Source organism: Dermacentor variabilis, chromosome 4, assembly GCF_050947875.1.
Source record: "Dermacentor variabilis isolate Ectoservices chromosome 4, ASM5094787v1, whole genome shotgun sequence".
Taxonomy (NCBI): Eukaryota; Metazoa; Arthropoda; class Arachnida; order Ixodida; family Ixodidae; genus Dermacentor; species Dermacentor variabilis.
In genome coordinates this window covers 223,545,784-223,558,382 of record NC_134571.1, presented here as the reverse complement: position 1 = coordinate 223,558,382, position 12,599 = coordinate 223,545,784, and the positions used below count along the sequence as shown (strand labels likewise).

Genomic DNA, 12,599 nt, shown 5'->3' with positions numbered 1-12,599 from the left:
CTTGTGCCTCTACCGCGCACATCGCTGGTTTCTTATTTTCGGATGCACAAATTCAGTACTTCAACCCCACTTTGAATTCAGCTTCCTGGCGACGTCAGCAGTGGTGAGGCAGTAAATCACACGAACATTAAGCTATATTTCCGTAAGGTGCCCTACACAGGAAACGTTGAGTAGAAGTGAGTATTGCAAGTAGTGAGACTTGCGTACTAAGTCGCACTACTGGCAAACATGTCGATAGGGAGCTGTTAGAGATATCGGCTTCGCGTCATGCGTGATCGGTTTGTTGACGCGAAGCGCTCGCTGCGCAGGTGCTTCTTTTGCCGCGTGCTGCCCGGAGCATCCGTTAGCGTGAAGAGGAGCACATATAGAGTCGAACAAAAACCAGAAGTTACTGGCGCTGTAGCAAATGGCGGTGGTGCGTAATGATGCAAAGATCAGCGGTGGACGCTTAACAAGCAGTGTTGCATTGTCATTCATGACAGCTGTTTGTCACACTCTCTAAATTATAGGATAGACCATCTGAATATACGGCTAAGCGATCTGACGTCGATCGTTATAGGTGTTTCACGAACGGCGCCGAATTCGGCACGATGCCCTGGGAGAAGTATAAATGGCATCCACATTAAATGTACTGAAAATCATAGCATTCCGGTGGTTTAATATGTGCCTTAATCGTACCGATTGGCGCGTAACTAGAAATATTTCACATAATTGCTAAACACTTGCTTTCCCCCATTTTCATGAGCTATATATACGAGATTCTTATCACCTATATCCAGTTTCTTGGGTAACTAAGCGAGGCAGCTTGTTTATGCTGTCACGTAGTGGTGAAGCTGAGAAGCAAGGAGGTGCGAAAAAAGATAAAACAGTGTATGCGTGTCAATATTTACCTAATTAACGGAAAGGTCATGGGTGATGTGTAAGTGCAGTTCACAGTGTGAGGTGATTATGGCCTTTTGCAAGCACTCTGCATCGTGTAATTTCTTTTTACCTGTGGCACCCTATTTATCATTCTGCCCCTGGAGAACTACAAAGGCCATCGAGGCAAAATTTTGCGAAAATAGGCCGAACGTTATAGCAAATTAGCGCGCAAAATTAAGCATATGTGGTTCAATTACAGCGCTTCGTCTACGTCTGTCTGAAATGTCTCTGTGTGTTCTGGGCGCTACCGCGCTAAAACGAAATACCAACATGACCAAAGTTACGTTCATTCGATTTCAGATTTTGTAAAATAAGAAAACAACTTCCTGTATCAAGCGCTCCAAAGAGTTTTATATCGCACAAGGTGTCAAACGGGCGATCCATTCGAGGGCAGCGTTTTAAATTGTGTGGTTTAATTGCAGGCAATCAAACTATTAATGTAACTCCTCGAACAATGCAGCTTCACTGGATTTCTACACGTAATTCCGAAAGGTCGCACAAGTTGGCCCTGTTTTCGCATAAACCCACGATGACTGTGAAACGTCGCGGCGTGTAAAGCGTGGTGCCGCGGTGACAGCAGTGGGTACAGTGCGTCGCGACAACATCGCTCAGAACGATTCGCTTGTGCCAAAGCGCCACGGCACGGCGCGGTTAATACGGTGGTACGAACGCCGCGAGTTTCTGAACATGCGCAGGTGGGACAGATTCTGCTCAACGCATTGCACTGCTTGGCCCACACACCGCACAGCTTGGTGGCCTAGAAATATGTTACCTTGTTAAATACAAACATCTCAAAGGTGCTGTTTTTATTTGTCTTTTCTTTCCTCTACCTGGCAGGCCTTCGTGCACGTGTCCACAGCCTACTGCTTCTGCAACAGAAACCACGTGGATGAAATTGTTTACCCCGAGGAAATACCGTACCAGAAGGTCATCGATGTTTCGGAGTAAGGACATTCCTTTGACTCCTGGCACGCACAACCCTGTTGTAGCTGCATTTCATGCATCTCCTCAAGAATGTGTGCGCACCGCCAGCGAGAGTGCCATTGAAGACAGTCTCGTTTCTTGGATTAGTAAAGGCAAGGCGCAAAAGACGTGGAGTGAAGGAGGACACAAACGACAGGACCGGCGCCACTCACAACTAAGTTTATTTCCGTAACAAGCCTGCTTTATGTAGGTCAATCAAGCCGAATCACACAGGAAACGTTAGAACAATACAGCAGTTCATCGACCACTCAGGAATCATATCTGATACAAAAGATCAAATGAGCAAACAAAAACTACACGTGGAGCAGCACGGGAAGCAATTCATCGAGCACAGTCTTTACCAAACCAACGGGAAGAAAAAACGGGACATAAAAAATACCGTCTACGTTTCACTATCAACTATCCAAAACATAACACCATTCAAACGCCTAAGGCCCAGTCAGTGATAAAACCCGCACGACTATGAAGATAATGACTAACGAATAACACGGAAAAACATGAAGAAAGGGCGTCTAAGTCCAGCTTCTGTGTCAAAACTAAAATCTCTAATAGTCACTCACCTAAAGAACTGATAAAAGGTGTGACCACGCGAAAAATGAACCACGTGACAAGCAATGAAATGGACAGAACAGTTGAATGATAAAGGGCCTAACGAACAGTGTCTGCGTAAAAAAAGAAAGCGACAAACCCTGTAAGAGCCACTAGAAAATCGTGAACAAAATAAAAACTAAATAAAGGAAAGGAAGACTAACGGAGAAACCTAAATGAAATCACTCTGACAAGAGGCCTAAATGAAACCTTCTAAAAAAGTCGTCTCCTTGTCACTAAGCACAATGGACGGCCTGCGGACGCATTTCTTTTCTGAAAGAGCGTAGGTTAGGGCGTGTTGGTATTGCATAACTGAGGTTTTTTTAGCGCATGAAAAGGAACGAGAGACAGAGGCAAGACGCGGACACAGCGCTGTTTCCCTCTTTCTTGATGGAATAGGCTTCCACAATCTCCCGCTCAAACCTGTTTTTTCCAGACTTCAAAAATTTAGTTTTGTCGAACTGAGGGCAGCAATTAGTGCAGTCTCTGTTATGCTCTGCAGGGAAGCTCCCTTCATTGTTGCGCAGATTACGGCAATGTTCCATTGCACGCTCATTGAAACATCGACCTGTTTGTCCGATATAGCTGCGACCACAGCTTAGAGGGATTTGGTCGTTTGTGTCCTTCTTCAGTCCTTGTCTTTTGCACCTTGCCTTTACTAGTTCAAGCATGAACCAACTAGCCTTAGCAAGAGTCTTACTCCTATGTTGGGCTGTATGATCAAATTGCACTTGGCTGGAGGCATGACCACACGTGGATGAAGCCTGGAAACACGGCAAGACAGATAAGCGTGATAAGCTTGTGCTATTTGATTGGGTCCCGTACTTGAGCGCGTGTGGTGTTTTCACTGTTTTCATGTCCGGACTCTTCCGCGTCTTTCGCGCTCCTTTCGAGCACGAAATACTGGGAGCCACAGCACTCCGTGACGTCAGGCCTTGTAGCACCGTCATCGATAAAGTTTCATTCTGAAGCACTACTAACAAATCCTAACTAAGTTTCAAACCAATTTCCGTACGAAAACAGTCCCAATACGTGAAAACAACTTCAAATCGCTGGCCTCATACTCAAGGGCCTAGGCTGCATTTTAGGCGCTAAGTTCGAAAAAGAAAGGAGAACGCTGGCGTTTCTTTGTGCGCTTGTGGTCAACCTTTTTCAGCCAATCAGAAAAATGGATGTCGACAAGGTGTCTTGCGGGTGTTACTCGATTTATTGTTGCCCTTCAAGACCCGCCATGCCGTAACCGGGCGTTGAAGCATGAGGTCGCGGGCTCGATTCCGGGCTGCGGAGGCCTCATTTGGATGAAATCTACAGAACGCTAGCGCACTTGGATTTCGATGTACGTCAAAGAACCCCGGGGGCCGAGTATAAAAATTCGTCCTATGTCTCCTTCTACGACGTGCCTCATAATCGCATCGTCGTTTTTGGCTCGTAAATCACCATAATTTATTTTGAATGAATGGACTCTTCTCGAAGATTTGTTGCAGCACCACACGTTAGGCATACAAGTCCCAAAGCTTTCTGGGCTATTCAGTAAATCTGTGTTATGTGCTGTCGTTGCAGATGGCTGGAGGAAGACCTTCAAGAGAAGATTCTGAGCCAGGTGATGGGTGGCCGTCCGACCACGTACCACTATACCAAGGCGCTTGCAGAGAGTCTACTAGTGCACGAAGCGGCCGACTTGCCGGTTGTCATCCTGCGCCCTTCCATTGTCACCTGTGCCGTCAGGGAGCCCCTGTCGGTGATGAACGCCGTCTCTTTCTCTATATATATTTTAATGCTGATATTGCGGAGAACTTCTAGTTGATGAAGCGAATTAGCGCAATAAAAGACGCACACAATGGAAGGGGAGGCGAAAACAAGCACTACTTAGAACTAAACTGCTAAATACCGGGAAGAATTTCGCATATACATCCATCCTCTCCCGCATGCGCACATAAGTACATACATTACCATAGAATCACGCACGTTATATAGTTATAGTGTTGCATATTGTTCTGGCGCATGTACGACAGGAAGGTTTCATTTTCTCCACTGCCCTGATGACGTAAGCCTTTGACTTGATTTCTTGCCTGACCACTCTGTTCTGATTGACTGCTTGACCGGTGTCGACGAACTTGGCGTCCCCGCTTCACCAGCCGTTACCGACACAGTTCAGTCAGATCCCATGTGTCGAGTTCGTCCGTTTGCCGCCCCTAGCACTGACGTGTGTTGTCGCCGTACCCTGCCCCAGTGTACCGGATAGCGACTATGTGGTTACTCCATCTCCCAGTGTCATTTTATCGCACAGCGTTTCCTTTCCCCACACCGTTGTGACTGTTGCGGCCAACCAGACTCGTCTGCCTTTCTTGAACTTCCGACTCTGCCCTCAAGTTCTTCCCCAAGGCCACTCTGCGCCATCAGATGAGTGCCATATTTCATCACTTCCGCTTGACCTTCCTTCAGCAGATCTTTCGTCGACGCGCCCACTTCTCCATCGATACAGAACGATATCAGGGAGACGATTGCCCCGAACCTTCTGCCCTCACAAATGGCAACCTCCGTCATTTCCTCGTCACATACACCGACATTTTCGACTTTGACGGCTGTCCCTTAGGTCAAATCTCTCTTGTCAGACATCATATACATAATGGCGATGTGCCTCCAATTAACGGGCGCTTGTCACCAGCCGAGTTGTTCTACAAGAGGTTGACGAGATCCTTTAAAAAGGCGTTACTGAGCCGTTCGCGAGTCAGTAGGCTTCCCCTGTTGTCCTAGTTAAAAGGAAAGACAACAGTTGGCGATTCTGCGTAGATTAGCCGCATCTCAATAAGTTCAACAAGATGTATATCCTCTTGCACGCGTTGATGAGGCTCGGGATTGTCTTCACGGCGTGGCCTATTTTTCATACCTAGAACCTACGCTACTGAGGACGTACGTTATGGTTACTGGCAGATCGACGTCGACGACAGGGCTGAGAAAAACAGCATTTGTTTCACCTGACGGCCTCTATCAGTTCAGAGTTAAAACATTTGGCTTGTGCAATGCCCCGGCGACGTTCGAGCGAATGATGGGCACGCTACTACACAGCTTTATATGGTCTATGTGCCTGTGCTGCCTGGAAGACGTGATCGTGTACTCTCCGACATTTGCAACACGCCTCACACATCTTTCATCCATACTATCACTGTTTCATGCAACTGGGCTAGAACTTGATTCTTCGAAGTTCCAATTCGGTCGTCGCCAAATTGCTATCCTCGATTATTTCGTCGACTCATTTGGCGTCCTCGCCGATCCCGCCAAGGTTCGCGCTGTCATCGAGTTTCTTGTGCCAAGGATGTTCGAAGCTTTGTGGGATTGTGCTCGCATTTCTGTCGATTTGTCAGAAATTTCGTAGATATAGCCTGTCCACTAACAGATCCCAGGAAAGACGTTCAGTTTCCATGGGGTCTCGATCAATCCACAACAGTTTCACACCTTATCACGCTGCTCACTACCCCGCCAATCTTGCCCACTTCGATGTCCATGCTCTAACTGAAGTACCCACAGACGCGAGTGGCTATAGTATTGGCGCTGTTTTAGCCCAATGCCAACGTGATTATGATAGAGTTGTTGCGTTCACCGACCGGCTTCTTTCCCCTGCCGAGTTCAGTTATTCCATTATCGAGCACGAGTGCCTCACACTTGTTTGTGCAGTCAGCGAATTTCGTCCCTACATAAATGGGTGGCCTTTCACTGTTACCACTGTCTACCACGCTATGTGCTGGCTTTCGAGCCTCAAGGACCCTACTGGACATCTAGGTCGCTGTGCTCAACCTCTCCAGTAATTCACGTACACTGTGGAAACCAGGAACACCAGGAACCCGACTGCTTGTCTAGGCACCCCTAATATGCCTCAGACGCTCCCACGGAGGACACAACACCCGGCGTTTTCTCGCCCTCCGTTTTCATCCATGTTGCTGATGAGCAACAGCGGGGCACGTCTCCAAATGATCTTATCAACCGCCTGCCTTCTGGTTTGTCGGACCGGTCACCTCGTCTGCTCGTCCTTGTAAATGGCACCTTACACCGCCGGAACATGCACCCCGAAAGGCAGGAACTGCAATACGTTTTCCCCTCATCTCCAGGAGGTCACACTCGAGCAAATGCACGACGGACGGACGGATGGATGGAAATGCGAGAGTTTGCAAAGTAGGCACAACTACAGAATTCAAATGAGGGAAAACATTCCCAATACCCGTAATCTATTACACAATTGTAATTTTACACGTAATGTATGACATAATTGTGGTTTTACACAATTAACGAAAACACACAATTGCACAATTTCGTGTGAATTCCCATTACACAATTATAACGTCAACGTAGATGAAAATGCACAGAAATAGGAGGAGGAGGAAAGAGAAAAGAAGAACGCAGGGAGGTTAACTAGAATAACGTCCGGTTGGCTACCCTACACCGGGGGAATGGGAAAGGGGAAAGCAAAGATCACAGGGAGAGAGAGGAGGGAAGGAAAGAATGAAATTGTGGCAAGTTCGCTGACGCGTGCGGTGTTACAGAAATTGCCCTAATAGTCACAGGTGGTCGCACAAACCCGTCGTCCTTAAGAAACACAAAAGTGCCTTCACCGCTTTATGGGCCGACGGGCGATGGGGGCGGTGTTCCAGCAGCACCTGCACAGAAAGCGGCCGATTGTCCAGTTTTTGGAAAGCTTTGGCAAGTTCTTGTCTCTCTAGGGCATATCTTGGACAGTGGCACAGCAGGTGGTCGATGTTTTCTTCGGTACCACAGACCTCGCATGCTGCACTGTCAGTCACCCCAATTAATGTAGAGTATGCCTTTGTGAAGGCCACTCCTAACCAAAGGCGACAGAGAAGCGTAGCTTCACGTCGAGGAAGTCCGGGTGGAGGTCGGAGCTGCAGGGAGGGGTTTAGTCGATGTAGTCGTGTAAGTCGTAAGTTTTGCGAGTTCCACTCGGTCACTGTGAGGCTACGTGCCAGGTGTCGAAGCTGCCTTGCAGCGTCAGTCCTCGAAAGCGGAATCGGAATGCTGTGCTCTTCTTGATAAGCTGTGCGAGCAGCGTTATCGGCGGACTCATTGCCACTGATTCCACAGTGGCCAGGTACCCACTGAAAAACGACTTCGTGGCCTTTTTGTTGGACATCATGGTGAAGTTTCACGACTTCGTATGTCAATTGGTCATGACATCCGTGTCGGAGAACTGACTGCGTGCACTGTAATGCCGGTTTTGAATCACAGAACACAGCCCATTTTCTGGGTCTTTCCGAATCAATGAACTCCAGTGCTCGACGCAGGGCCGTTAGTTCTGCCGCCGTTGAGGTCGTGACATGCGATGTCCTGAACCGCAGTGTAATTCCTCGCGTTGGTATAACCACGGCACCACCAGAACTGCACGACGTAGTCGATCCGTCGGTATAGATGTGCACGTGGTTGCTGTACTTTTCATGCAGAAGAAGTAAGCTCAGCTGTTTTAGAGCAGGGGCCGGTAGATCTGTCTTCTTCTGTAGTCCTGGAATCGTTAGCTCAACTTGTGGACGGCTCAAACACCACGGAGGAAACGCTGGCTTGGCCGCAGGTGCGTACCCTGAGGTAAACGACGCACGATGTGCACTGACAATACCGCTAAATGTCGAGCAGGGCCTTGCAGCAGTGAGGCTCTCCAAGTGGTGGGAAGGGATCCTAGCATAATGCCTGAGATGCATACGCATTGTCTCAATGGCAGTGTGCGTCGTGATCGGGTAATCCTGCGCTAGGGCAATGGTTTCAGCCGTTGATGCACTGCGTTGTAAGCCAAGACGTATCTTAAGGGCTTGGGCTTGAATACTCTGAATCGTACGCATGTTAGTCTTGCAGGTGTTGGATATTGCAGGCAGGCTGTATCGCAGGAATCCAACGAACAACGCCATGTACAACTGTAACATAGCGTGTACAGATGCTCCCCAACTTTTTCCTGCAAGGAACCTGAACAGGTGACAGATAGCAGTCAGCCGCTTTTTCACGTAATTGACGTGCGGAGTCCAAGACAGGTCTCTGTCAATTACGACTCCCAAGAACCTGTGGCTTCTGCTGTATGGTATAAGTTGTCCGTTAATAGATACGCCGTAACCAGACATTGGCTTCCTCGTGAATGCCACCATTGCGCACTTTCCGCATGAAATTTCAAGTCCTTGTTGACGAAGGTAGCAAGATGTCATTGTGGCTGCCTTCTGAAGCCGAGCACGAAGCTGAAGTCGTGTCACACCTGATGCCCAAATGCAGATGTCGTCCGCATAGATGGAAAGTCGTACGGTGCTTGGCAGGTTGTAAACTAATCCACTGAGGGTGAGATTGAAAAGAGTCGGGCTAAGCACTCCTCCTTGAGGGACTCCTCGGCTGCCGTAATGCTCGGACGTCGGGCCATTTTCTGTGTGCATGTAGAATGGTCTCCTCTGTAAGTAGTTGCACACCCACATATACATCTTACCAAGTCCGACGGCTTCTAACGTGCTAAGGATGGCTTCATGGGTGACATTATCATAAGCTCCTTTTACGTCTAGAAACAGAGCAGCAGATAGTCGCTTACAGGCCTTTTGGTGTTGCACAAATGTTATCAAGTCAACAACGCCGTCTGTTGACGAACGGCCCCGTCTGAATCCGGCCATAGCTTGTGGATAGATTTAATAGTACTCTAAGTACCATTCCAGACGTGTTAAAACCATTCTTTCCATTGTTTTTCCGACACAGCTGGCAAGTGTGATCGGACGGTAGGAGGAAATGTCCAAAGGCGACTTGCCAGCTTTGAGAAGTGGAATGAGGCGAGTTGACTTCCACTCTTGCGGAACCGTACCCGTCTGCCAGGAGTCGTTGTATAGGAGCAAGAGTGCCTTCCGAGCTTGGTCTCCTAGGTTACACAGGGCACGGTATGTAATGCCGTCAGGTCCTGGCGCTGAGGAACGCCTGCACAAAGCCAGCGCAGCTTCTAGTTCTTCCATAGAAAAAGGGCATTTCATGCGGGGATCGCGTGAGAACAGTGGGTCGTCGAGCGTTCCCGTACCCGTTCCATCGGAATTTGCCTCGCCAGCAATCTTCCTGCAGAAAGATTCAGCGACGTAAATATCTCTACATTGTAGATAAAGTGCCAAAGATTTAAACGGGTGGCGCTGACCAGAGGTTGTGCGAAGGCCACGAACAGTCCTCCATATAAGCGACAAAGGTTTTCGCGGATCCAGGGACTCCCAAAAGGATGCCCATTGTCGCGAAGCCAGCTTGTTCATGTGACGCTGTATTTTCTTTTGTGTTCGTCTAGCCAATCTCAAATCATGATTTGACTTCGTGCGTCTATATCTTCGCTCCGCACGACGGCGAATGGCTCGAAGTTTTGCTAGTTCAATGTCGAAATCGGTGCGAGAAGAACTCCTCGAAAGCAGATGCGTGGTTGTTTGTATGGAATCCTTTATCGCGCCCTGTAGGTTATAAGAGGTGCCGTCACGACAACAGTCTTCCATTATTATTTTGTATTTAGGCGAATCGGTGCACTGGACGGTTCTGGAAGACTTGGAACTAGTCAAACCTTCGATCTTCAAATAGGTTGGGATGTGGTCGCTACCCCGTGTTTCTAAATCTGAAAACCAGTGCACTCTTCTCGAAAGCGACCGTGACACGGTTAGGTCCAAGCAGCTGCTATACGCTGATCCACGCAGATAAGTGGGGCTACCATCATTTTACAAGCAAAATTCCCGTTCAGAAGCAAAGGACACCAACGTTCTGCCTCTAGAGTTAACTTTGGAGCTTCCCCATAGGTAATGGTGGGCGTTAAAGTCACCAGTGAGCACCCACGGCTTTGGAGTCGATGTCAAAATTCCCCGTAGGCGCTCACAATCTAGACGGCTTGCTGGAGATATATAGGCTCCAAGAAGTGTAAACGTGAGCTTTTTCTTCTTCACTGTTAAGCAAACGTATTGATTTGCTTCGTCAGGAGGCACTGGGTGATGTACATAAGTCAAGTCACGGCGTATAAACACAACCTTGCTGCACTCTCCGTAGGTAGAGGAAATAAAGCACTCATACCCGGACAGTCTGATGGGAGCTGACAGGTTGGGCTCGCAAATCACGATAATGGGGAACTGGTGCGTAAAGACAAACTGTCTAAAGTCGGACATGCGTGACTTAAGCCCTCTGGCGTTCCACTGCAAGACAGATGCATGCTTGACTTCCTCTTGAAACGACGGCATCTCTCGGGCCATGGTTTTACCCTAGAGCCGCAAGCACCGGACTCAAGGTGTCCAGCACCTGCAGTGCGCTCTGTGCCGACGGGGTTTTCATGTTGCTCAGTAGAATGCGCATGGCGTCCATAAGTGACTTCAGCATCACTATGACTTGGCGATCCTCAGTCGTCGTCCCATCCGCGGTTCGTGAGGTCATTGTGGGCGGCGCACTTTGGTGTGACTCCGAGGCAGGTTGTGCTCTTGGAAGTGTAGGCCACTCTTCAGGAGGTGAGCGTGTTGCCGCAGTCTTCGTTTTCGCAGTATCTGTTTTTGTGGAAGTCGGCGTTGATACGGTAGCCGCTTTGCCGGAAGATGGCGGATATCTTTCAGTAGACGTAACTCTTCGTGCTGCTCTTCGGGGCCGATGTCGTCGTGGCCTGAGAGTAGCGGCAGCCTCTTTGTGTGTTGAATGGTCCCATACCATACGTTTGAGTACTGCTCGCTCGTTCCTCACCCGCGGGCAATCATTGGATGAGGCCTCATGAGTACCATGGCAGTTAGGGCACTTTAACACAGTTGCGCGGCAGGCATCTGCTGAATGGGATTCGGCACACCGTGGGCACACGAGGTTATTCCTACAGACACCTTTTACGTGTCCCATCTTGCAGCATTTGTAGCATTGCAGGGGCTTCGGTATGTATGGGCGGAGTGGATGGCGGACGTGGCCAACTTTGACATGTGAGGGAAGGCTGTCTCCATCAAACCACAGCTTCAGGCAACGGGTGTTGCCAAGTCTTGTGATGTGCGTGATAAGAGTGCCTTCTGTAGTTGGCTTTATTAATATTGGTAAGTCGTCGGTTGGTATAGAAATATTAACATCATAAATGACGCCGATAGTCCCATTGCAGCCAGTAGGTATCATGGATCGCACCTGTACTTTGTCGATCTCCGTTACGTGCCGCAGGTTTTGCAGTGCACTACGGTGTAGAACATCTACTGCAAGGACATTCTTCCGTGCGTTTATTCTCACGTCCTTTATCTCATTTGGCGCGACTCCCTCAAGAAACGCAGAAAGGACTTGCCTGTTTAGGAGTCGCAGATTTGACACTGGGTCCACAGGCATGAAGAGCATAGTGTGCGGCCAGCGCTGTGATGTTGTCTTCACGGTAGACACACTTGGCGACGATGACTTCCGCAGTAGTCTTCTTTTTGTGGTTCGGCTCATGACACGCGTGAAATCGTCGTCCGACGAGTCGACGCTGTCCGAGTACAACTCGGTTGCCTCGCTGTCCGTGTCGCTTGACGCATTTCCGCGTTTCCTGGACGCGACCGCACGTGATGGCTTGGCTCCAGGAAGGTCTTCGAGGGCTTCTTCGTCCATAGCCACAACACGGGAGCGGCAGCTCCCAGATTTTGGAAATAAACAAAGCGAGACAAAAGTACAAGCGTTCTATGATAGAAACACTTCGTCAATTCCCTTACAGTGCATTGTCAGAGTTACACAGATGAACTATTCGGTTGAAGGCTCGAAAAGATTTATTAATGCAATAAACGTTTGTGCAGAAAACAGCCTAACAGAAAAACGATTATCTTCGAGAACATTTAGATACTTCGGCAGATTGTACGATAAAGAGTGTGTGCGTTATTTCATGTGACTTAACGGTAGGGTCCATGATATAGAATGACATACATCAGATGTATGTTCATGACCTACTAGCTGAACTATTGATAGCATAAGGCATTGTTCGTTGCTACAGCAGGTATGTAAATGTAAAGCAGCTTCAACACATACGTAGTAGTTATTCTTGCTATATTGAACTGCCTGAAATATTGTCTGGTATGAGCATTCTACGGTACATTAGCTATCAGTCTTATCGCACGCTTTTGTGCAATAAAAAGGCGTTGTTTATTGTGCTGTGTCCTCTT

General features: G+C 48.4%; 1 protein-coding gene across 4 annotated transcripts in view; it reads left to right on the top strand.

Annotated features, from left to right (window-relative positions):
• Positions 1–12,599, top strand: part of LOC142580129 (putative fatty acyl-CoA reductase CG5065) — a 182,656-nt gene that overhangs the window by 123,376 nt on the left and 46,681 nt on the right. For all 4 annotated transcript variants that reach the window (XM_075690947.1, XM_075690950.1, XM_075690949.1 and 1 more), the window contains exons 6-7: positions 1,759–1,865; positions 4,054–4,231. In XM_075690947.1, coding sequence (XP_075547062.1) covers positions 1,759–1,865; positions 4,054–4,231 — 285 coding nt within the window. The remainder of the gene's footprint in view (positions 1–1,758; positions 1,866–4,053; positions 4,232–12,599) is intronic.